The sequence below is a fragment of the Armigeres subalbatus genome, chromosome 3, assembly GCF_024139115.2.
Source record: "Armigeres subalbatus isolate Guangzhou_Male chromosome 3, GZ_Asu_2, whole genome shotgun sequence".
NCBI lineage: Eukaryota > Metazoa > Arthropoda > Insecta > Diptera > Culicidae > Armigeres > Armigeres subalbatus.
The window spans coordinates 173,014,533-173,041,524 of record NC_085141.1 but is presented as its reverse complement, the minus strand read 5'-3'; the positions used below and the strand labels follow the sequence as shown (position 1 = coordinate 173,041,524).

The window sequence follows — 26,992 nt, the reverse complement described above, 5'->3', positions numbered from 1 at the left end:
TACTGGCGACACCTGCTGAGTGCGTAGATAGTTAAAATTTTCACCATTAGTTACACATATTTCGCTGGAAAAAATGGAATTTTCCACCTTCCCCGCCTGAGCAACAGGTGTTTGAAGCAACAGGTTTGTTTACGAAATGTAGCCATCTGATTGGTTACTCGATTTTTCCAACAATTTCCCCTTACATATTTGCACTCCCCTCAACCGGCAACTTGTTGATATTTTGTTTTGTAAATATTGTAGTAATCAGCTGTTGATTGTAAGGAGTTTTATTTTCATGAATGAACCGGCTGTTTTTTTGGAACGGTCTGTGACTATTTCAACGTGCGCATGTGTTTTCTCAGTATCATAAAAATCAACAAAACGAATCTGTAAGTACATAAATAGGCGAGATGGATCATGATTGATCCCAGCTGTCTGACAACAGACACCACAAAAAAAAGTAAGTTCATAAGTTTATGGTGAAGATGAAGCTTCCCAACTTCCGGTATCACAAAGAAATTGCTTATATGCACTAAAGTTTTAACTTTTCGGCAAAGTCATGCTCTACCTGCAATAAAATCAAAAATGTGAAATAAAGCAGTGCTTTTTGCTTTTCTCGTGCAATACGATTTTTTTAAATCTATTTTCTACTGTAGTGGTGTGTGCCGTACGTAACAGATTTCTCCATTCCACTCGGTCTATGGCTGTTTCTTATACCGTTTCTCTTATACCGTTATTTATTTATTTATTAACAGATTAAAGCCGGAGTGGCCTGTGCTGCACATAAAAGTCTTCTCCATTCAGCTCGGTCCATGGCTGCACTTCGCCAACCACGCAGTCTGCGGAGGGTCCGCAAATCGTCCTCCACCTGATCGATCCACCTTGCCCGCTGTGCACCTCGCCTTCTTGTTCCCATCGGATCGTTGCCATTTCCACCGGATTACTGTCCGACATTCTGGCCACGTGCCCGGCCCACCGCAGTCTTCCGATTTTCGCGGTGTGGACGATGGATGGTTCTCTCAACAGCTGATGCAACTCGTGGTTCATTCGCCTCCTCCACGTACCGTCCGCCATCTGCACCCCACCATAGATGGTACGCAACACTTTCCTTTCGAAAACTCCCAGTGCGCGTTGGTCCTCCACGAGCATCGTCCAGGTCTCGTGTCCGTAGAGAACTACCGGTCTTATAAGCGTTTTGTAGATAGTCAGTTTGGTACGGAGGCGAACTCTATTCGATCGGAGCGTCTTGCGGAGTCCAAAGTACGTACGATTTCCAGCCACTATGCGTTTCCGAATTTCTCTGCTGGTATCGTTATCGGCGGTCACCAGTGAGCCCAAGTACACAAATTCTTCAACCACCTCGATTTCGTCACCACCGATAGAAACTCGTGGTGGGTGGCTTACATTGACCTCTCTTGAGCCTCTTCCTATCATTTACTTCGTCTTCGACGTGTTGATGACTAGTCCAATCCATTTGGCTTCGCTTTTCAGTAGGCTTCCTCCATCCTCTCAAAGTTACGTCGTCGGCGAAACCAAATAACTGGATGGACTTCGTGAAAATCGTACCACTCGTGTCAATCCCTGCCCTTCGCATTACTCCCTCCAAAGCGATGTTGAATAGCAGACACGAAAGACCATCACCTTGCCGTAACCCTCTACGCGTTTCGAAGGGACTCGAGAATGCCCCTGAAACTCGAACTACGCACATCACCCGATCCATCGTTGCCTTGATCAATCGTATCAGTTTATCCGGAAAGCCGTTTTCGTGCATAAGCTGCCATAGCTGGTCCCGATCGATTGTATCATATGCGGCTTTGAAGTCGATAAATAGATGATGTGTGGGCACGTTGTATTCGCGGCATTTCTGCAATACCTGACGTATGGCGAATACCTGGTCTGTGGTAGAGCGTTCACCCATAAATCCCGCCTGGTACTGCCCCATGATCTCTCTTGCAATTGGTGTTAGTCGGCGGCATAAAATTTGGTAGAGGCGGCGTTTAGCAATGTGATTGCGCGGTAGTTGCTACAATCCAGCTTATCACCCTTTTTGTAGATGGGACACACGACACCTTCCATCCACTCCTGCGGCAAAACCTCATCCTCCCAAACCTTGGTAATCACCCAGTGCAGCGCTCTAGCCAGTGCCTCACCACCGTGTTTAAACAGCTCTCCTGGTAGTTGGTCAACTCCAGGGGCTTTGTTGTTTTTCAGCCGGCCGATCTCCTCCTGGATTTCCTGGAGATTCGGAGCTGGAAGTCGCATGTCTTGCGCGCGTGCTCCTAGGTTCATTACCATATATACCATATATATTACCATTAACATCTCTTATACCGTGACCTGCCCTAATTCCGCGCATCGCCTAATACCGTGGTTTTCATAAAAAAATCATAACTTGGCTATCATGGACATCACATTATTTGATGAAATGTTCAAACATAATATGTTTGAACATTTCACCAAATAATACGATGTCCATGATAGCCAGGTTCTGGTTTTTTATGAGAACCACGGTATTAGGCGATACGCGGAATTAGGGCAGGTCACGGTAGTACATTTTTTTTCATTCTAGGTTTTCTCATTACCTGTACTTATTTGAACTTTAGAAGTGAAAGCAGTCACACTGTTTATTTTTTTTTTTTTATGAAATGGAGGACATTCTGTTTCTTGGGGAATATTTGCCATTGTTTCCCAAGTCATCTAATTTGCCGTCGTATGGTGAAGTTCTTCGTTTCATTTGCGAGCTGAGAAACCAACTGCTAAACAAAGTCGAATATCGACATTTTTAAGCGATTTCAGACGGAATGGCCTACAAAAGAGTTTGTGTCACTCAGGTATGAACGATACATTCATTAAATCATCAATAACAGAAAACGAGAGAAGTTCCTTATTAGAATTTTTTGGACGACAGCTTAAAGAGCGACATCACCGCGAAGATTATCGGGAAGTTTTCCAATTTGGCATAATGTTTTTGGGTGGAAAACCTGATGGAAAATTGCAAATTAGAGCTCCTGGTGCTTTCCATAATGCAAGGTGGATGGCAAAAATTATTTACTCTTTAAAAATGTTCATTTATAGGCACACGTATAATATTAAATAATCCGCTAGATTGGCTTTTCTCGCTGATATTTATCACCGAGAAAAGCCAATCTAGCAGATTAATTAATAAGTAAACACGCGGTGATTAGCACAAATAATACACGTATAATATGCCTAACAACACTAGAGATCGATTAGCATTTATTTGAAAAACTGGTTTATTAGCTCATGTGCTGCAATATCGGCAAATAAACCTCAATTTATTAAAATTATTGATCAGGATAATGTAATGTAATAATGTAATGTTGCAAAATTACTTCACAAAGGCTTTTTAACCCATCTACAGAACTAAGACATTTTTGCACCAGGTATTTTTTTTAGACTATGAGTTTCTAATTATCTTATCATTTACAGAGACACAGAAAATTGATTCTGCAAAATCTATAGTTGAGGCGCATGAAATTTCAACGATCGAGTTGCACTATTTCGTGCGATTTTGCATAAACAGCAATGACAACTGTTGGTGCATGGCGTAAGTTATGAATGTTACTTTTGTACACTCTAGGTCAGCGGTTCTCAACCTGGGGTACATGTACCCCTGGGGGTACCTTCACTGGCCCTAGGGGGTACCTCGGAAAAAGATGCGTAATGGCGGGCGTATAACAATTTTAATACAAACTTGTTGATAAAGTTTCAATAAATTATGATTCTAAAACTTTGCATTGTACTTGACATGAATGGCGATCAGTAAATCAAAGACTTTTGAATCATGCTTACCCGAACCAGCACACTAAATGAAGGAGTGTAAGACAAAATAAACAAAGGGACAAAACGTAGAATAGACAATCTTCAATGTAATCCACGTGATCGAGACAGAATGTTGAATACAGTCGAATCTCCACATCTCGATGTTCTACATCTCGATAGCTCTCCCTATGTCGATGGTTTCCTCAGTCCCTTTAATCTACATACATTTGGGCTTTCTACATCTCGATAACCTCCCTATCTCGATACCTCTCTATCTCGATGGGTTCTGATCATATTTTGTTCAGGATTCACTCTCCTTATGTCGATATGGTCAGATTTTCAGGCTACTTACTAGACCATCTTTGGACAATAACAAACACATCAACAACAGGAAACGACATTTTTTTATTGTTGTTTTTCATAGCAACGAGCTTTTTTGGATCTAGTACCGTCAACTGGGGGGAAGATGATCATTTTTAAGACAAAACATGCAATAACAATGTGTGTTTACATTTTAAATCGAAACAAATATTTTCAAAACATGTACTGCTACACGTTGCAATAATCAACAACTTTAGTTTTCTGAAATACGTTCGCATTTATTAAAATAAATTAAATTATCACACGTTTTTTGAGTAATCTGGTTTGGGGTGAAGTTGATCAAGACAGCTCTACTAAAATCGTTATGACCTAGTAGTCTAAATACACTAGGTTATTTGTATGAATGTTGAATTTACTACGTAAAGAAGTCTACGAAGTCAATATTTGAAACGAAAATAGCGTCATTTATGACTATCTCTCTCTTTCTTCCACAAAATACATTTTCATGATTATAATCGAAAAACTCGGATTTCTACCTAGCGGTAGCATAAAAAAATTTGGAACTTTTGACTGACACATCGAATGATCATCTTCACCTCAATGATCAGCTTCCCCCCAGTTGACGGTACCCATTTCAATTTTCCTTCCATTCCTCGATCTCTCCTTATCTCGATGGTCCCTTCATTAGAGATGTAAAGAGGCGACTGTAATATGTTAAGAATATGTCTCAGATCTGTAATATAGAATCTAAAGGTTCGAAAGACTTCATTCGAGACACATGAAGGCATTTTTCTGAAAGGCTCAATAGCTTCCTTTCAAGCAGCTCGGAAGCCTCCTTTCAAGAGGCTCGGAAGCCTCCTTTCAAGAGGCTCGGAAGCCTCCTTCCAAGAGGCTCGGAAGCCTCCTTTCAAGAGGCTCGGAAGCCTCCTTTCAAGAGGCTCGGAAGCCTCCTTTCAAGAGGCTCGGAAGCCTCCTTTCAAGAGGCTCGGAAGCCTCCTTTCAAGAGGCTCAGAAGCCTCCTTTCAAGAGGCTCAGGCCTCCTTTCAAGAGGCCTGGAAGCCTCCTTTCAAGAGGCTCAGGCCTCCTTTCAAGAGGCTCAGGAAGCCTCCTTTCAAGAGGCTCAGAGCCTCCTTCAAGAGGCTCGGAAGCCTCCTTTCAAGAGGCTCAGCCTCCTTTCAAGAGGCTCAGGCCTCCTTTCAAGAGGCTCAGGAAGCCTCCTTTCAAGAGGCTCAGAGCCTCCTTTCAAGAGGCTCAGAGCCTCCTTTCAAGAGGCTCAGAAGCCTCCTTTCAAGAGGCTCAGGAAGCCTCCTTTCAAGAGGCTCAGAGCCTCCTTTCAAGAGGCTCAGAAGCCTCCTTTCAAGAGGCTCAGAAGCCTCCTTTCAAGAGGCTCAGAGCCTCCTTTCAAGAGGCTCAGGCCTCCTTTCAAGAGGCCTCAGAGCCTCCTTTCAAGAGGCTCAGAAGCCTCCTTTCAAGAGGCTCAGAAGCCTCCTTTCAAGAGGCTCAGAAGCCTCCTTTCAAGAGGCTCAGCCTCCTTTCAAGAGGCTCAGAAGCCTCCTTTCAAGAGGCTCAGAGCCTCCTTTCAAGAGGCTCGGAAGCCTCCTTTCAAGAGGCTCGGAAGCCTCCTTTCAAGAGGCTCGGAAGCCTCCTTTCAAGCGGCTCGGAAGCCTCCTTTCAAGCGGCTCTGAAGCCGCCTTTCAAGAGGCTCGGAAGCCTCCTTTCAAGAGGCTCGGAAGCCCACTTTCAAAAGGCTCGGAAGCCTCCTCTCAAGATGCTCGGAAGCCTCCCTCCAAGAGGCTCGGAAGCCTCCTTTTAAGAGGGTCAGAAGCCTTCTCTCAGAACCCTCCTTTCATGGATTTCGAAAGCCCTTCTTTCAAGAGGTTTGGAAGCGTCCTCCCAAAAGGTTTGGAAATATTCTTTCAAGAGGATAGAAATTATTCTTTCAAGAGGCTTTAAGGCCTCTTTCCAAGATGGTCTTGAGCCTCCTTTCAAGAGGCTCGGAAGCCTTCATTTAAGAGGCTCGGAAGACTCCAAATGCCATTACAGTTGTAATGATGTCTAAACGTAAATTTAATTGGAAACTTTCATGGAATTACGAACATTTCAGACATTTTTTTGGAGAGCAGTTAGTTCTCAGGTCTGTTTTGCATATATCTTGTGAAAAACGCTTATTTTTTACAGCGAACAAAATAGGCTCTATTTAATAGGGGTACCTCAATATATGCAAAAGTTCGAAGGAGTACCTCTGAAGAAAAAGGTTGAGAATCGCTGCTCTAGGTGGAGAGCAGTCATAAAGAAATTTGTAGTAAACCGCTCGAGTTTTGTATGGAGCTGTAATCAGATCTCATTTATTGTTTGGAGCTGCAAAATGCAACAAGGATATGAAAAATCTAAAAAATATTTGTAACTTTTCTACCTAGGTCACATATCGCCGTGATGCGTAGTTAGTGAGAACGGGTGATTTATACATACGAGAAAATTCATTTTTACTTCAAATGGTGTGGCGTCATCTCTTTCAATCAGCACCTTTGACCCCGTCCTATTTCAAACTCTCAGTAGATGAGGATCAAAAACAGTGTATTCTACAGTTAGTTGAGAACATCGAAAAATATACAAAAGTCCGAAAAAATCTTAGCTCATTTAGAAGAACCATGTAGTTTATTGAATAAAACAGTATGCCAATATAGCAACTCCTTTTTCACATTACTCACGTAATTTATTGAATTACTTTTCAAACTTCTTTACTTATTTATTTTACAAATCAGGATCATCTATTTCACTTTAGATCAATACACAAAGGTTTTTTCTACGTCGATTTTTTTCAACGTAAATCAAAACCGCGTTGTTTAAAAAAACCGACGTGAAAAATCGGGTTATTTCAAAAATCCGATAAAAATAAAACCATTAAAAAAAAGTTCCGCAATGACATGAATCGTGTTTTTACATCTTGATCTTTACCCGCACCCCTAAATCATGACCGCTGGAGCTCAAATTTCGCATAGGGGCATATTTTAGGGCTTAAGGCTACCTTACACCTCGGGAGAATTTTCCGGCGGATTTTGGTACCCGTGCATTTTAAATGGGGCCGGGATTTAGGTTTTCCGTGCCCAAATCCCGAAAACATCGCATATGTAAAAACGGGTCCGCGACGTTAGGCACAAGTACGTTAGGCATAACGGACGTTAGGCATAATGGACGTTTGGCATAATTCTGCCTACTTTATGTCATAGGCTGTTATTTGGGTCATTTTATGCCTAACGTCCATTATGCCTAATGTACATTATGCCTAACGTCCGTTATGCCTAACGTCCATTATGCCTAACGTACTTATGCCTAACGTCTTTATGCCTAACGGGGTATACCCTGTAAAAACACATGGGGAAAAATCCGCGGATTGTCCGAGGCTACTTTCAAGAAATGTTTGCGTAACTTCCTTTAAATTTGATGAAAAATTGTTTTCGCCATAAGATTTTTTTCCAGTCCCCTTTTTAATCGATTTTTTCAAAAAAAATATTCTTAAAGTTTCATGCATTTTGAGTTCTTTGGCATCAAAAAACCAAAAAAAAAAAAATTCCCCCTTGTGAGAAAAAAAAAGTTTTGATTAATTTTGATCAACCATAAATTTTTAATTTTTTTTTAGTTTAGCTCAAATTTGGCATAGGGGGATAATTTTGGCTACGAAAACGTTTGTGCATCGTCCGGTGTTAAAACCCGATGAAAAAAATTTTCATCATCTGAAACAATTTCTAAGTCCCAAAAATGTTCTAAGAGAAAAAACGATTTTTTCAAAATTTATTTTTTGAAATTACATTAGATCTCGACGTTTCATGCATTTCTAGGTCATTTGAAATCAAAAACGAAAATTCGATTTTCGACTTTTCATTTGGTCCCCTTTTGAAAAAAATTTCATGGGTAAAAATTTAAAAACTTTGATGAATTTTAGGCACCCCAATCATGTCCGATTGAGCTCAAATTTTGCATGTCCCTAGTCCGCATATCGCGAAAAGTCGATCGTAAATATCCCTTTCCATAGCACCCACCTTAGGGGCAGCCAGGGACTATATCTAAGGGCTTGATGATCCCATTTTGCATGGTTTCAGGTTAAATAATTGGTCCATATGGCCGCCATGTTGAATTTCGATCGCCATCTTGGATTTCAAAATGGCGTCGGGCATCAATGTTCAAGTTCTGCTTCTTCTTCTTCTTCTTATTGGCATTACATCCCCACACTGGGACAGAGCCGCCTCGCAGCTTAGTGTTCATTAAGCACGGTCGAAACAAATGTGTAGTGCAATAAAATTAGATAAAAAAAATGCTACAGCTATTGAAGACGCGCGCATGTTCGGGCATGCCATGGCTGATCAATTGTTATCAAGGGCAATGCCCTTGCTAATATTGCGATCAAGCCTTTGTAAATGCTCAAACATGTTCAGCATCAGAATAATTGAGGAAAAGAGGTTGTAGTACACCTGAACCACTAACAGATTGGTTCCGTTTCGTTCTTCTATGCTCTTATGCCATAGAGCTCCAATTGTTATTTCTGGGACGGACGAATATTTTTGGTCTGGATTACTGGCGGCGTCTCTACTCGTCATTCAGGGAAGTAACGATTCGGTTCACTATTTCTTGGTCACATTAAAAGTCCATTTTTTAAGGAAACACTAAATGCAAAAACACTACATTTATTTTTCTTAACTGCTAAACATCGATACTTAAATTATCACATTTCGGACACGCAGGACCGTTCTTGACCTATTGCTATGGCGCACTGACCCAATTCCCTCTTATCCTATCCTTATCACTCTCTTTATCCTCTCCTTGTGCTCTCAATCGGTCAGCCTCCAAATGATCGAGTGTGTATCGGTCAAGATTTCTTACGCTTGTATTTATTAACTGGCAATTAACTTCATGCCGTTTGTGGTTTGCTCTTCTGCTGTGTGTACTGCAGCTGCTACTGCAGCTCGTGCGGTGGTTACTTGAACGGAGAATAGGGTGGTCCTCACAGACAGAGGTAATACTTTGATTAACTGTAAACATATTTAAACAGGCACCCACACAATCGCACACACATATATATATATACATATACACAAATACATATACACTCCCGGTGGGCTGCGAAATGGTGAGTTGACATCTGAGAAGGATCGACCTACACAGCTCTGGTCCTCACAAGTTCCAATCTCACGCTTCCACGGGTCTTCCGATGACAATTGACCGCCAGCTAAGGGTTGCGTACTTAGCTGGTAGTGCAGCCTGGGCACTGTTGTCCTTCTGACATCAGCTAGAGTGAGTGGGTGCGACCAACGGGACCATCGTCCCTAACCCCTAATCCCAAGGCGTTAAGCGACCCGTGCTGAGGGGATGCATGGCCAGGGGGGTGAAATAATGAGCTAGGCCTTTAACGGAGCCTGTGGGGTACCTGGGCACCCTCCACAGTAATTATCCCTTACCGCGTCATGCTGGGCTCTGGCGTGGTGGACCTCTTTACCCCAGACCAGGGAAATAGAGGGGGATGACGCCTCCTGGACCCTGGTCAAGAACAAGAGGAAACCGAAGACATTAAGGGCCGAAAAGAAGGCCCAGGCGATTGAGGGTAGCAAAGAGTCTAGGGTAGGCGCCAATCGCTCCAGGGGCGATGCCCTAGTCATCAAAACGGACGAGGCTAAGTACTCGGACGTCTTGAAGGCGATGAGGAGTGACGTCAAGCTTGGTGAACTCGGCGCCGACGTACGTCGAATAAGACGTACCCGGATGGGCGAGATGATCCTCGAGCTGAAACGGGGCGTCTCGCAAAAGAAGTTGGCGGAGGAAGTCCTAGGCGAGACGGTCAAGGTGGGGCACTCTCGACGAGGGTGAATCTAAGGGTTAAAGACCTGGACGAGATCACCGAAGTCGAAGAGCTCGTCACGGCACTGCGGCGACAGTGTGAAGTGGAGACGCCAACCGCAGCCGTTCGGCTACGGAAAGGTCCGGCAGGGACGCAGGTAGCATTGGTTCGGCTATCTGCAGCGGACGCCTCCAAGGTAGTCAAGTTAGGGAGCGTCAAGGTGGGATGGTCGGTATGCCCTGTGGGCATATACGAGCAACCCGAAGTTTGCTTCAAGTGCCTGGAACCGGGGCACAAGCAATGGGACTGCAAAGGCCCTGACAGAAGCAATCTCTGCCGACGCTGCGGATTGGAGGGACATAAGGCACAATGCTGTACGAACCCTCCCAATTGTTTGATTTGTTCCAGCAAAGCTGTGAACAGCAAGCACCCCATGGGGGGTTCGATGTGCCCGGCGTTTAAGCGTGCTGCAAAATCACAGTGCAGGTAACGCAGCTGGCTTGCTCGGCCTCGCCCGAGTGTTTGGTATGCGCAGGTTTAGAGGAAACGGTGGAAAACGCGTTGATCGTGTGCTCACGTTTTCGCGCAATGCATGACCACATGCTTGCCACATGTGGTCTGGACACTACCCCGGACAACCTAGTTCGGAGGATGTGTAAATGAAGTTGGCTGGAACGCCGTTTTAATCGTCTCGGAGCTACACAGAAGGTGGCGCGTGGACTCAAGGATGGCTAGTTCAGGCGCAAATAAGAGGTGGTCCAAGGGATCGGAGTCGGCTTCATGGGTCATACCGGTGGTCATGCTCTGTGGTCGAACTCGATCCTTTTATTGAACAAGTGGCCGCGCGAAGAACAACATGGTATCGTCGCTTTCGCGGCGTCGGTCAACCGGGCGGGTTCCGAGCCCGAGGACGGAAAGGGGTCCTCGTCAAGGCTGGGGCAGGCGTAGGCACCGCGTCGGCAAGTCCCTCTGTGTGTTGGCGAATAGACCCTGTCGCAGAGAGGTCAATTTGGGGTGCACGCGGCATCATCATTCTTGATACCAGTCGTGCAGAGGGAAGCAGGCGCGAAGTCGACCCTTTCCACCTTCCGAGGACATAGGGCGTGGTAAGGCCACCTGGAAAGCCGGCAATGCGCTGGCACCGATACCATGGTGTTCTTCTAAAAAAGCGAGTCACGATGTTCGGTGCTGCAAGGACACGCAGCTAGCCTCGAGGGTGCGTTGTGCACTGGCCCCCCTTTGAAGCATTACTTTCTGGTTGTACCGAAGGGACTATGGGCTTGGTGGCAATGGAAACGGTTTTTTTTTTTTTACAAGGGAGATTGCATTTACACACTTACCCAGTACACGTGCATTGTAGTTGCCAAACTACCACACGGAAGTGTACTGGACCATACCGGTAATACCGGTAATACCGACTAAACTCCCTTGGGCTCCACCATCGTTTCCCCCAGGAACTACCTCCCAGTACTACTTCTGGGGGATGGCAGTACTAAACGTACTCGCTCATTATCGCTCACACAGGCACCCGTCCCATGCGAGACTGACTTGGGTGCTCGCACACCATTCACACCATTTGAGTCTTACTTGGATGCTCTCCCAGGCGCTCCGCTGCCATGCCTCGAGGTGTCAATAGCCGTAACTGCCTGGGCCTACAGATATTACGCTACGACACTCCTGCCTCAGCACGAGCAGATCAATCACACCACTGCCGAAGCAGACCACACGCTACCCTGCCGAAGCAGGGACACTCCCCATGCACCACATGTGCATGGATGGAAACGGTTTAGCGGGTCGGGGATGTAGTCCTGCCTCCCTCGTTTGCTGTTGGAGGTGGTCCCTAACCCCGCACTTCCTGGACAACCCAGGATGTCTGTTGAGCGGATTTCCCCTCCATTGCTTAGGAAGAAAAAAAAATATACACTCCCGGCCAAAAAAATGGGTTCAGCCTCGAAAAATATAGGCAAAAATTTTTGGTCGTATTTTCGCCGTCTTACATCCGATTTCGGGTATTGTTAGCTCGATACAAAGAATATGAGTAGATCTTGCATCGTAGGTATTTTAAACTAACAATTTTCAATTTTTCATGTACTTAAATATTACATTAAGATACATAAGAACATACACATACATACATTAAGAAAAATATATTTGTGTTGTAAACTGCTTCTGCCTATAAGCAGGAGGTCGTGGGTTCGATCGCATGCTCTTCCTTTTCCTATGCTGTATGTCTGTAGTTCTCTCTGTGTTTCACGTTCCACCGAAACTATTCCTTCTGCTTTACCAGCTACCAGCTCCTAAACCTTCCGTGGTACCTATGAGAGGTAAACACAGCTTGCAGTGGGCGAGTGACTGCATCATCATTTCCTACCCCTTCCCCACATTGACTGCATTCTGACTTACAGGCAACTAGTGTGACCAAACAATTGAAATCACCAGTACTTGTACGTTGAAGATGAGTGCTAGTCCCAAGCAAGCATCTGTTGGTTCTCTGTGCAGGAACAGTTGATCTGGTCATAATGAGATAGCAACTGTGGACGGTCAATTAAGCTAAGCTAAGCAAAGCTATTAAAATCTCGAAACGTTGTTCGGAACCATTTTGTGCAATAATTATTGAGAAAAAATATTTAAGCTCTTTTTGTGGAATGTTGTCAATTGTCATAAAACGTCTTATGGCAGTCAATAATTATTGGTCGTTATCACAGAAGCGTAAGGGTTTGTGCCGCTGCAAGTGCTGCCTCCAAACATCCAGCACGGCATTATGTTCTTCGAATACTGTTCCTACTGATTTAGGTAAAGGTAGCCTCACACCTCGGGAATTTGGTCCGCGGATTTTGTCCCCATGTATTTTTGCATATGCGATGTTTTCGGAATTTGGGCACGGGAAATAAAAATCCCGGCTCCCTTTAAAATGCACGGGGATCAAACTCCGGCGGAAATTTTTCCCGAGGTGTAAGGTAGCCTTAATGGACTGTATTTTCCTATTTTTTCAGGTTTTGGTTCGAGAGAAAACAAACGAGTCTTATTCCATCGAGTGCTCATACATAAAAACTTATTTATTTAGGTTAAAAAAGTAGAAGGTTGTATCAGAGACACGACAGCAAAATCAACGTAGAATTACGTATTAGAGTGTAGCGACTCAGAACAGTAATTATAAGTTTCTTGACTTTAATCATTTTTTTAATTTGATTTTTAACATTTATCAATTCACGCGCCAGATGACTAATAGCCGAAATGTAGGCAATTAACTGTGTATAACAAGTTTTCAACAATGCCTGATGTAATTCAATTTTTCAATCGTTTAGCGCCTTTGTTGAATTGTTTTTAATAGTTGTGCAAAATCTTAAAGAGTTTGTCAATCGATTGATATACAAATCATCAAAATCGGTTGGCAGATGGCTGAGTTATTAGGGTCTGTCTCATTTGGAGAATTAAACTTAATAGTGACAGTTCGAAAATTAAAAAATCACCCCGTTTCAAGAATGGCTGGTGCTACCCAGCAATTCCAATAGGACATCGATAGAAAATGATTCGATATATGTCAAAAGTAATCTTGCTCTGCGTGCAGGGTTATTTGATATTTAAAGAAATGTCACTTTTAAGTTTAATTTCAGTTTATTTATCCAATTGAGACAGACCCTTAGCCCATACTTCCTGACCACTTTTCGCGTCGGTCTTAAATTTGATTCTGCAGAATGACCCCCCTATGTTTTCCCGAAGGACGTATTCTACGTCAAAATTATAGACATACAACCATGTGTACACGTAAAAAAATTACCTTATATGTTATGGCAAAAAACCATTCGAAAATACTTATACTCTTCATTATGCCACCTAATGAATGATCCAATATCAAAAAGCTAATAACATTCATAAGTTAATGAAAAGTATAAGTTTCCGAATATATGTGACTAATGCGATGTATAAGTTTTTTCTTATACATGTCATTAAGCGCCTGCTTTGGCAAAAAAGTATTAGAAATATTAATAATAAACAACATTAATTTTTTTTACGTGTAGAGTTGAAATAGAGATACACATTATGTAGGGGTGTTCAAGAAGTCAACATACTCCCCGGGTTGAAATACTAATCTCAAACATTATCGTAATATAACGGCAGCAAGCAGATTTCGGTAACCGCCCTCTTAAACTCTCCTCTGTTTGGAGCTCTCACCGTAACGATGCGAACCACGCCATCGTCGCCTGGATGGGTCGGGTAAAAAGTGCGCTGGAGTTATGGCAGTGTAGTCGCTAGGGTCCTCAGAGCATGGCGCCAGCGGCCGTGAATTTAGTATCGCCTCTATTTGCATCAACGTTTTGTATAATTCTTCGTACGATAGCTTACGACCACCAACTATTTGGGTTAGATGATGCTTGACCTGCTTTACACCGGCCTCCCATATGCCACCAAAATGGGGACTTCTCGCCGGAATGAAACACCACTCTATTCCTTTTTCGGTGCGAAAACTCGTGATCTTCTTGATGGTATTCTCATACTGAAGTAGCTTCCATAGCTCGTGAAGTTCTGTTTTGGCCCCGACAAAATTTGTTGCATTATCGGAGCGCATCGTTCTTGGATACCCGCGTCGACTTGTGAAGCTTCTCAATGGTGCAGGAAACGCATCTGTCGTCAAGTCAGAGACTAATTCGAGATGAATAGCACGGGTCTGCATACATACAAACAGGCTTACGTATGCCTTGGTGATAAATGGTTTGCGCGCTGTAGAAGATGACTTAATTCAAAATGGACCAGCATAGTCGACACCGGTGCTTGAGAAGACTGGTGCTAGTCGTACACGATATGACGGTAAGTTGCTCATCAATCGAGGATTCGCCTTGAAACAAATTACACAATTTCGAATCACCTTCCTAATTGTGGTCTTTGCGTTGAGTGGCCAGTAACGCTGTCCGATGTGCAGATTTTGCAGATGCAAGTGTCTAACGAGTGCTTCGGTGATCGGGTGTTTTGCTGGGAGCAGCATTTGGTGACGACTATCGTATGGAATGAAGGCACGTTTTATTCGACCTCCTACTCTTAGTATGCCGTCATCTGGATCTAGAAAAGCTTTCAGTCCGTTAAGTCGATTTTTCGCATCCGCGCCGTCTCGTAACGCATGAACTTCGGGGTGGAATGTTTCGTGTTGGACCAACCTTACTATCAACAGGATCGCTTTCTTAGTTTCATTAACAGTGAGTGGACCTTTCATCACTATTTTCTTCTCGGATTTGATGTAACTTGCAAAACGCGTCAAGTAGGCCATAGAACACACGACCTTTGTAAAACTGCTCATCTTGTCAAAAATCGCCATTCGTGTGGGTGTCGCCAGTGCCAGTACCACGCCTGCTCGCATTTCAGGGAGATTTTCGTCGTGTATTTCTTCTTCTTCTATCGGCTTAACAGTTTCTAAATTGTTGGTTCATTCCACCACATCTTGGATGCAACAAGCTTTTTAGGTTGCTTTCCACGGGATCGGCAGGATTCTCGTGCGTGGGTATGTAGCTCCAACAGTAATTTGACGATAATTTTTGGATTTCATTTACCCGATTTGAGACGTAGGTGTGTAGCAAGTGCGGCGACTTCCTAATCCACGCCAGTACAAAGCAAAGCAAAGCCGCCAAGAGCTCTGTGCGTGGAATCGTTAAAGTTTTTTCATTCCTTCTTTTTTTTTGGTAGGATACGGGACTTACGGGACTTAGTTCTATGAGAAGTTGAACCGTTCACGTAAGGGCCACGTGCCACAGCCTGATATGTGTAAGGACATAAACGGGAACCTTCTTGCGAACGAGCGTGAGGTGATCCAAAGGTGGCGGCAGCACTACGAAGAGCACCTGAATGGCATGTGGCAGACGAAAATGGCGGAATGGTGATGGACCTGGGGGAACGCGCGCAGGACTTAATTCTACCGGCTCCGGATCTCCAGGAAATCCAGGAGGAGATTGTCTGGCTGAAGAACAACAAAGCCCCTGGGGTTGACCAACTACCAAGAGAGCTATTTGAACACGGTGTTGAGGCACTGGCTAGAGCGCTGCACTAGGTCATTACCAAGATTTGGGAGGAGGAAGTTTTGCCGCAGGAGTGGATGGAAGGTGTAGTGTGTCCCATCTACAAAAAGAGCGATAAGTTGGATTGTAGCAACTACCGCGCAATCACATTGCTGAATGCCGCCTACAAGGTACTCTCCCAAATTTTATGCCGTCGACTAGCACCAATTGCAAGGGAGTTCGTGGGGCAGTACCAGGCGGGTTTTATGGGCAAACGCTCCACAGACCAGGTGTTCGCCATTCGCCAGGTACTGCAGAAATGCCGCGAATACAACGTGCTCACACATCATCTATTCATCGACTTCAAAGCCGCATATGATACAATCGATCGGGACCAGCTATGGCAGCTAATGCACGAACACGGAGTTTCGGATAAACTGACACGGTTGATCAAAGCGACGATGGATTGGGTGGTGTGCGTAGTTCGAGTTTCAGGGGCATTCTCGAGTCCCTTCGAAACCCGCAGAGGGTTACGGCAAGGTGATGGTCTTTCGTGTCTGCTATTCAACATCGCTTTGGAAGGGGTAATACGAAGTGCAGGGATTAACACGAGTGGTACAATTTTCAATAAGTCCGTCCAGCTATTTGGCTTCGCCGACGACATAGATATTATGGCGCGTAACTTTGAGAAGATGGAGGAAGCCTGGTGGTTGGAGAATTCGTGTACTTGGGCTCACTGGTGACCGCCGATAACGATACTAGCAGAGAAATTCGGAGACGCATCATGGCAGGAAATCGTACGTACTTTGGACTCCGCAAAACGCTTCGATCGAATAGAGTTCGCCGCCGTACCAACTGACTATCTACTAAACGCTTATTAGACTGGTAATTCTCTACGGACACGAGACCTGGACGATGCTCGTGGAGGACCAATGCGTACTGGGAGTTTTCGAAAAAAAGTGCTGCGTACCATCTGGGGGCCCTCTTTGGCCGTGCGGAAAGTCGGCTATAAAGCAAGGCCATGCTGAGGGTGGCTGGGTTCGATTCCCGGTGCCGTTCCAGGCAATTTTAGGATTGGAAATTGTCTCGACTTCCCTGAGCATAAAAGTATTATCGTGTTAGCCTTATGATATATATGAATGCAAAAATGATAACCTGGCTTAGAATCCTCGCAGTTAATAACTGTGGAAGTGCTTAATGAACACTAAGCTGCGAGGCGGCTCTGTCCCAGTGTGGGAATGTTATGCCAATAAGAAGAAGATGAAGAAGAAGCGTACCATCTATGGTGGGGTGCAGATGGCGGACTTTACGTGGAAGAGGCGAATGAACCACGAGTTGCATCAGCTGTTGGGAGAACCATCCATCGTTCACACCGCAAAAATCGGAAGACTGCGGTGGGCCGGGCACGTAGCTAGTTCCGGTGAAAATGGTTCTCGACAACGATCCGACGGGAACAGGAAGGCGAGGTGCACAGCGGGCAAGGTGGATCGATCAGGTGGAGGACGATTTGCGGACCCTCCGCAGACTGCGTGGCTGGCGAAGTGCAGCCATGGACCGAGCTGAATAGAAAAGACTTTCATGTATTGCACAGGCCACTCCGGCCTTAATAAATGAATAAAATGTCTTCATCTACTAGTTGATAATTTTTATTATTCATTGATGCAAACATTACAATTTTAGTCCTGTAGATATAAGGTAATTTTCAGCACAGTGAGCGCCACATAAATACATCCAGATATCAAATGGATATATGCAATGCATTTACATTTCCGGGATTTAAAATTGTATGTCAATGATATATATCTTTAATCCTAGCGTGTGAGTGAGTGAGTGAAATTTAGTGAAATCAGTTTTTTACAATATGTACAATCATGGAACGGACTCACCATATCGGGAACTACGTTATTTCCGAAGTTATTCCGTACTTTTGAAGTTTATTCATTCAGGACTCAAGTTATTTGTATTTTGGACATAGACTTCCTCCCCAGAGACAAATTTTTAGAAGAATTTTTTTTTCGAACCTTCAATTCGAACCGAATTGAAAAAATGTTAAGAAAACACCCCCCCCCCCCACCAATTTTCTGGCTACGTAACTGGGTAGACGTGATGTTAAGACATCGCAGATTGGCCGAGGTCCTCCACCAGGTATACGTTGATAATAACAGAATAACAGAAGATGGTCAGTTTCTCCATATTCATCTTTTCTGATAGAAACCACGGTATTAGGCGGTTTGCGGAATCGGGACAGATTACGGTAAATACAGCAAAATACAACAAAAATTATGCATCTGCTCGATCTCTAAAGCAATTAGATACATATCCGCTGATCGTTTCTCAGGCGCCCTCCGTGGGGCTGGCGTTTGTAAGGCTTGTTCGCGCCAAAATCTGGACACATATCTTTAGGAATAAAAATAAGCTGTAGTTGGTTTAATCCGGCACAGTTTTCACTTCAAATGGCTTCATTCATTGTCGATGATTCTATGTATGCATGAAAGTTGATGACATTTGATTTTCCCGATAAATAATACGTGCCGAAAGGTCTTGTATCCTCAATAGAATCTGTTTTTGTTTTACTCTCCGACGTGTTAGATATTGTCAAACAAGCATCGACAAATTTCAAAACGCTATGAGCAGTGTTCACATGAATACAAAAAGTTTTCAGCCAGTTTCCGGATTGAGAGTCCCGAATTTTTATTGCGGCTGCACACAATTGCTTTTCGAATCTCCAATTTCTTCGACGCAATCATTCACTAAGTACTTGTAACAGTTATAAGAAATATATTTTCAGTAAGTATGGACATATATTCATCACTCTACAAACTATTTCACTCGTTGATAAGGTATTTCAAAAGTTATACGTGTGTAAAGGTGTCCAGATTTTATCGCGCACAAGCCTTAGTAGGAATCACCAAACCACGAGGTTGCAAAACCTCGTTGGATGTCGGAACATGAAGAGTGTGGAAGGCCCTCGAACCTTCCAGACGGCAAAGATAAGGAGCTAGACTCAGGTACAGGATACGAATCAGCTTGCGAAGGGTTAACCACCCAACGTAGGAAAATGAGTAGCGAAAGTGAGGATGATCAGAAAAAAGAAAAGAAGAAAAGGAGAAAGGATAAAGACAGGGAAAAACAAGATGGCGAACCCAGCAAAACTAAAGTGAAATCGAAAAAGGACACAGGAGACAAGTACAGGGAACGCGATGGTTTTCTTGAACATGATTGGGAACAGAATAAGACATTCAAAACCTTTTCATTGAACCAACAGAGGAAAGCAAGCACATTCATATCATGGAAATAGCCCGCACCCTCCATAGCATCAAAATCACTAACTACACGGAATTGAAGACAGCAGGAAAAACCGATACAAGATAACTTTCTCGAACCCAAGACACGCAGAAAACTTGATTAATTCAAAAATTCTAACGGAAACCTTTAAATACAGAATTTATGTACCAAGCATGTTCAAGCAAACCATCGGCGTAGTTAGGGACATTCCACCGAGTTTACCAGATGAAGAGATATTCGAAAAGCTTGAATCAGAGAGGGTTAAGATCACTAAGGTAGAAAGGATTCAGAAAATGGTAAAAGGAAATTAGTACCAACCTACAGTGTGAAAATATTCGCAGAAGGTGAAAAATTGCCCAAAGAAGTGTCCATTTTGGTATTCCTAGGGTTGTAGATGTGTTCATTTTTCCTTTGAAATACTGCTTGAGATGTCTCAGATACGGCCACAGAGTTAAAGCTTGCAAGTCAGGGCAAACGAGATGTTATGTCTGTGCGAATCCAGAGCATGAGGGAAACACCTGTACATCACTTGATGTAAGATGCTTTCACTGTGCAGGGTCGCATAAAGCTTTTGATGTCAACTGCAAAGAAAGATTCAGACAGGACAATATAAATAAATCAATGGCATACAACAAATTAACATTCAGTGAAGCAGAAAAAAGATACCCAAGACAAACACAAACAGAAATAAGACTACAATCGAACGAAGATTTCCCCCCAATTGACAGCAATAAGGAAAATATTCAAGCAGAAATTAACTGGTCAGGAAAGAACACTCATGAAAACCCAACAGAAAAATACATTACCAAATCCGAACTTGAGAAAATCGTGAATTCACTTAAAATGGAACTAGTAAAACAACTGAATATGAACAAACTAATAAGTAAAATAAAACAAATCGCAGGGCAGATCGATGTTGCCATAAATACAGACAAACCAACAAAAACAAACAATGTCCAAGTACTTAAAAATATCAGCGAACAACTCAATGAAATAATAAACCCGGAATTTCTGAAACCGAGTACTGATCCCAACCCAACACAAGTGAACCCAACATCTCTTAAACCAAGCATTAACCCCCGAATAACTCAACCAAATAAACATTAATGGATCCTGTCAGAAATTTAACCATTTTACAAAATAACATTAATAGCTTAAGACCAGCAGTAAACCGTTCACTTTTAACAAACCTTTTACAACAACATAAAATAGACATAGCTATACTCTCAGAAATTTGGATTAAATCTGATGAAAGTTTTAATTTCACTGGATATAAATTCGTTAAAAAATGCAGAGATAAGGGATAAGGAGTAGGATTGTTGATCAGTAACGAGATCGCTTACTCAGTGATTTCATTACCACAACTACACCCCATCGAAGCAATAGCAATAAAAACAATCAATACGAAAGATACACTCATGATCATCTCAGTTTATATTCCACCATCCATAGGAAATAGTCAATTAAAGCCCTCTTTACTAAATCTGATAGATTTAATTGACAAATCAAATGTTACAACTATTTTGGCAGGTGATTTTAACTCGCATCACCCCACATGGAATAATTTAAATAAATCATGTCCTCGGGGAGAAATGTTAGCTCAAATACTAGAAAACACAAATCTGATAGTAATGAACGATGGAAATCCTACAACGATCAGATCCCCTAATTCTACACAATCAGCAATAGACTTAACAATAGTATCTTCCAATATAGCACCAAAAATAGAATGGTCAGTTTTAGACGAAGAAATATGCGGTGAACATAGGGCTATACTTTTCGAGTTGATAGACCAGGCAAAAAAATACAAATACAACTTAATCCAAATAAACAAAAAGAAAGCAATAGAATATTTGAACCAGATTAAACCAGAAGAAATAGAAAACCCGGAACAATTAAGTACAATTTTTATAGAAAACATAAACAAAGCTAAATTTAAACCATCCAATACTAAAAGACCACTGGTGGAATACTGAAATTAAAAAATTATACGAGGATAAAAACGAAAAACTAAAAAAATACTTTGATAATTTGACGTTAGAAAATTTTCTCCTTTTTCAAAAAGCAAGAACGATAATGAAGGCTGCAATTCGAAAAGAAAAGCGAAAATCATACAGAGAATTAACAGACAGTCTCACTCCAGACATGAACTTAAAACAACTCTGGACGACAGTAAAAATGATAAGTGGAGGTTTCCCGAAAAAAAATAATATTAAACTTTTAAATGATAAAAAACTAGCTACAAGTTTCATGGACTTAAACTTTCCCACTAAAATTAATGATATCAATTTTACCCCTTCTAACCCAATAGTTACAAATCGAATAACTTTAAAAGAAATTCAATCCATAATTAAAACAAAAAAGGAAACTTCAGCTCCAGGACCAGATAACATTTCGTATTATTTCTTGAAACAAATAAATTTAAACTTAATAATTAAAATAACAGACATGTGCAATTCAGTAGCATCTTCAAAAGTAATTCCCAAAAGTTGGCTTGAAATTAAAACAATAGCTATTTTGAAACCAGACAAAGATGAAAATAATTCAAATTCCTATCGACCAATTTGTTTACTTCCAGTGTTCCTTAAAACAATAAACATCTCCTACAAAAAACTACTTGTAACTTTCTTAAAATTGAACGAACTAATTCCACAACTATCTTTTGGTTTCAAGCAAAAAACCTCCGCAATTAACTGTGTAAATATGTTAATAACTAAAATCAATGAAGCGAGAAATGAAAAGGAATATTCAATATGTACATTCTTAGATTTATCAAAAGCATTTGACAGTGTAAACATCGAAAAGCTTCTACATATCCTAAAACAGAAAAAAATTCCAGACGAAATAATAGATTGGTGTTACTATTACCTTAGAGAAAGAACGGTTAAAATAACTATGAACGACGGTACAATAATAGAAAGAACAACAAATAAAGGGCTTCCTCAAGGATGCCCCCTATCTCCCATACTTTTTAACATCTACACAAGCTCAATCCATGAAATAGTCACAGAAGGAGTTCTCATACAATTTGCAGACGACTTTGCATTATTTATTAAACACATAAACTTGTCAACAGCCATAAATAACATGAATAACGATTTGAATTTAGTTTATACAGCTTTGCATAATCTAGAACTAACAGTTAATCCCAGTAAATCAGCAGCTATTTGTTTTAATAATAATATCCCCGATAACTTACCCATCAAGATAAACAATAGTCCAGTAGAAATTAAATATTTCCATTAATACTTAGGAATTTGGATAGACAAGAAACTAAATTTTAAAAAACACATAACGGAAACGACTAACAAGGCAAAAAAGAAAATCAATATTCTCAAAATGCTTAGCAGAAAAAAAGGAGGAACTCATCCAACAACATTAGGCAACATAAATAAAGCAATAGTTAGATCACAACTGGATTATGGAATTACGATATACTCAGCAGCATGTAAAACAGATCTTCAAAAAATAGAGAAAGTCCAGAATTTGTCTTTGAGAACCGCATTTAGATATTTACAATCAACTCCAAACCATATACTATATGCAGAAACAGGTGAATTACCATTCAAATATAGAGCGCAATATCTAGCAATGAAAGAAATACTTAAAAATCTATACTATAATAATAGCCCCATTACTACAAATCTCAATGAACTGATTACTTCAGATGAAATGCCGAAATTCACAAGTTACCTTCTTAAAATAGCGTCAATAAACAACTACCACATACTTCAATGCAATCTTAATCAAAACCCAATAAATACACCTCCACTAAATAACATAATAATAATTTCTAAAATAACTTCAATAAACAAAAATAACACCCCAAAGGAAATTCAAAAATCAATAGTTCTACAGCTAATTAATGAAAAATACCAGCAACACTATCAAATATTTACAGATGGGTCAAAAACCTCAGATGGAGTAGGGTATGGAATTTATGATCATCAAACCAAGTCATCATTTAGCTACAGATTGAACCAAAACTTTACCATAATGAACGCAGAACTAGTTGGAATTATAGAAGCAATAGAATACGCAATCAGTATGAATGAATTCAAAATCGTTATTTTCACAGATTCACAAAGTAGTTGCAATATGTTAAATAATAATAGACAGAAAGATAACTACCTAATTAATCACCTTTACACCATATTACATTTAAATAATATACAGGAAGTGATAATACAGTGGATTCCAGGGCACATAGACATAGTGGGGAACGATAGAGCAGACAGAGCAGCAAAATTAGGGATAAATAGATTAGAAATAGAAAACTATCGCCTCACTATCAGTGACTGCCTTTTGGGTTTTAAAAAAGAAATTGCAACAGAATGGAATGAGGAATACGTAGAAACATCTCAAGACAAAGGAACACTTTAAGATAATGCCAAAAATACAACTAGAACCTTGGTTTAGAAATATAGATTTACCAACATATCAAATAATTACTTTAGGAAGAATACGCACCTTTCATACAGCTACAAAGGATCGGCTAGCGAAGTGGAATCTTATTAGGTCAGACTTATGTGAATCTTGCCAGGTTAAAGAGGACCTTTTCCATATACTCTTCGATTGCTCTAAACTGTCGTCTGTAAGGAGGAAGTACCCCATACTCAGTAACAAATGTTTACTATACGACATCCTAAAAAATAAAAGATGTGATGAATACGCTCAGATTGCCGGCTTTTTGGAGGAGACCAGAGTAAATGTTTGAATACGTTAAAATCGCGAGCTGTTGACACAATTTAAATAAAAATCTACACTGATTCAACAATAGAAAGACTACTAGACCTGTTCAGAATATTTTTGAACAATTCTTGCGAAGAAAACCAATTTTTGTTTCGCGTCGTAAACTGTCATTTTAAATAACATCACTTGACACCTTGGCAAAATATGGATCAACAGGTCTGTGCCAAAATTAGGAGAAGAAAAAAAAAAAAAAAAAAAAATCAGTGCTAAAAGTCCGCCATACAACACTTTTCGGAATTCCGTCTCTGGAATGAGTTATTGGCTGAATACTAAATGATAATGAAATGATAAGCTCAATCCCTGCCGCTGATAAAGGAAGATAGAAACACAATTTTTTCCGAAGAAAAAGAATAACATGATGATTTAGCTGGCGCCCGCGGGTGATTTTGTAATTTTTCTTAAGAGAGACAGACCCTAAAGCCCTCAAGCAATGCAACAGAACGGGGACGGCAAGATTTGATTTAGTCCATGTATGTTATGTCAAATTTGCCGTTTCCGCTGGTATTGCGTTTGAGGCTTAAAGCCCACTTTCGTGTTTCTGCCTTTTTAGGACACTCATTTTTTGTGCTGCCAAAATTGAATGGGTTTTGTAGTTGCATTTCGGATTTTTAGGCTTTATAAACGTGAATTAAATTGTAACTTGTAATTTACAAGCTCATACAGTTCTTTATTGAATTTTCGGTAAAAAAAATGGAAAAATCATTTATTTCCGTTCAACCTTCGTTATTTTCTTCTCGTGAATTTTCCTATGCTTTGCCAATGTGCTGTGGTCACGGAACGTTTTACTACAGGTGTCACAGACGAACGGCTTTTCCCCTGTGTGAATTCGGCGATGGGTTTGCATAACCGTCTTCTGACGGAAGCGCTTCGGGCACATATCGCACTGATATGCCTTCTCATTGAAATGAATTTTCATGTGCCGGCGCATACTGGTGTACTGCGCGAAGCTTCGGCCACACTGAGCACACTGGAACGGTTGTTCCTTCGTGTGCGTATTTTCGTGACCAGCTAGTGAAACAGCAGTTGGGCACAGCTTGCCACAGAAACTGCACTTGTAATTGCGATCATGGGCCGCCAGGTGGGCCCTCAGAGACTGTGTGTTTCCAAATGTTCTGTCACATTGATCGCACGGATGTAGGACGTAATCGTTTGGGTGAAGTGTTTGAACATGGTCTATTAAATGTTGATTATTATTCAAGGTCAAGGTACAGTAATCGCACTTGAATAGGTTATCTTTCTTAGGCGCTTTGCTAAGAGCTTGAGTGGATCCATGGCAATTTCGGGTGTGATTGCGCAAATCTTTTAGTGTCCGATGGGAGTCTGAACAGTTTGAACAATTGAATATCTTCGGCTTCACTGAACAATCATGAACGTGCAATTCCTCTTTAGTTTTGTAAACCAAATGACAATGCTTGCACTGATGAGGATATTCATTAATATGAAATGAGTTTATGTGCTCGATTAAGGATACAGCAGTTTCGAAAATGTCATTGCACACATTGCATTGATATTCGAGTGTTACTATATCATAAACTTGTTCTCCCGAAACACTTTCCGGTTGTTCTGTAAAATCTCTCATATTAGAAGCTTCTTCATCTGTTATAATATCTGACATGGATGCTGGATCATCTATAGTTGTCAGATCGCAGCTTTGATCTGAGGCATACATAACTCCACTTTGGGACATGATATATTCTTCATCATCGTCATTTTCTAAACTTTCGTGGGGAGTTCCAGGTATCTTGTTCATAGCAAGTAGTGACACTTCCAAATCGGAGAGATTTTCGTTCTGACAAACGTTAAGGATAACCGAATCATTATCGGATTCTTGCTCAATTTGAAGAATTTCAACATCATCCAGATCGTGATTGGGTGATTCAATTTCTGCTTTGATTGTTTTGGCAATCTTATTTGAGTTGGAAAGATAATCTTCGTTATCTTGGATGAGAGCTTCAGATTGTTCATTACTTTGCTCTTCATTTTCATTCTCAACAAGTTTTGCGTTAGTTTCCTCATCATGAGACTTGATGGATGATGTACCAGTTGTTCTGAAACATAAAAAAACATTAATAATCTAATTCCTTAGTAATTTATCATACTTAGGAAAACGATTTGCAGTACGATACAATGGATTTTAGATTCATGTCAAAGAAAAATTTCATTTTTGGTTACTCCACTCCGGTTTCAAATAGAGAAATCAAGTGAAAATATACTACTTGCTATCACTACCCACTTTTGGATAGAGTTTACGTCTTATAAGTCTTACCCGGCCAAGATGTTTTTAAACTTCTGGTCTGCATCCAAGAAAAAAGTTCGAATCGCATCGACAGTTTCGATTTTTTCCAAACAATCATTGCAAACTGCTGACAATTTTTCCGTGTCTGAAAACTGATATAATGGATGAAATTAAAATTTAATAGGAATTAAAAATCAGTATCCGATTTTACCTCAATTTCAAACAGTTCGAAAATTTTGTCCCGGATTAGAAACTCCTTGTGCTTGCCGTAAAGCGAATGAATGTTTTGCAAAGGCACCTGTTGTAAGCAAAGCCGACAGCAAACTTCAAACATGATTGTGTATCTGTGAACATTTATTAAAATTGATAAAGTTGTTTTGTAATAATTGATTATTGAATTCAAATTAGAAATAAGAACCTTTTCAACAATTTCTCGAACAAAACCAGAAAAAACGATGGGAGAAAACAAACGAGTTTGTAAGATGACGCGAACTACTGTCAAAATTGTTTTTTTTTTTTTTCAATTTCTGCCCTTGCAGAATATTGGTTGTTATTACACGGAAAACTGAAAGTCTAGACCAACATTTACAAATGGCGAAACAGCCATAATTCGGTTTATTTACTAGGGAATAGAGAAAAGATATTTTAGTTATTGCTTTTTGCATAGAAACTTTTCATTTCGTCGTTGAAAACAATGACACTTGTCTTCATCGACTGCTTCCCCGTGGGGGCAGCAGGGACTTTATCCAAGGGCTTGACGACCCCTCCCCATGGCCACTGCGAGTTAGACCGGGACCATCGTCCCTAACCCCTAATCCCAAGGCG

At 41.2% G+C, this 26,992-nt stretch overlaps 2 protein-coding genes across 3 annotated transcripts in view; one reads left to right on the top strand and one right to left on the bottom strand.

Annotated features, from left to right (window-relative positions):
- LOC134224623 (histone-arginine methyltransferase CARMER) overlaps positions 1-26,992 on the top strand; it is a 155,531-nt gene that overhangs the window by 63,409 nt on the left and 65,130 nt on the right. The gene's annotated exons all lie outside the window — the stretch shown is intronic.
- LOC134226239 (zinc finger protein ZFP2-like) lies at positions 24,560-26,702 on the bottom strand. Its single transcript, XM_062706886.1, has 4 exons — positions 26,586-26,702; positions 26,379-26,511; positions 26,198-26,319; positions 24,560-25,979 (listed from the first exon to the last, which is right to left on the bottom strand). Exons 2-4 carry the CDS (start codon positions 26,499-26,501, stop codon positions 24,635-24,637), a joined length of 1,590 nt encoding a protein of 529 aa, XP_062562870.1. The 5' UTR covers positions 26,502-26,511; positions 26,586-26,702; the 3' UTR covers positions 24,560-24,634.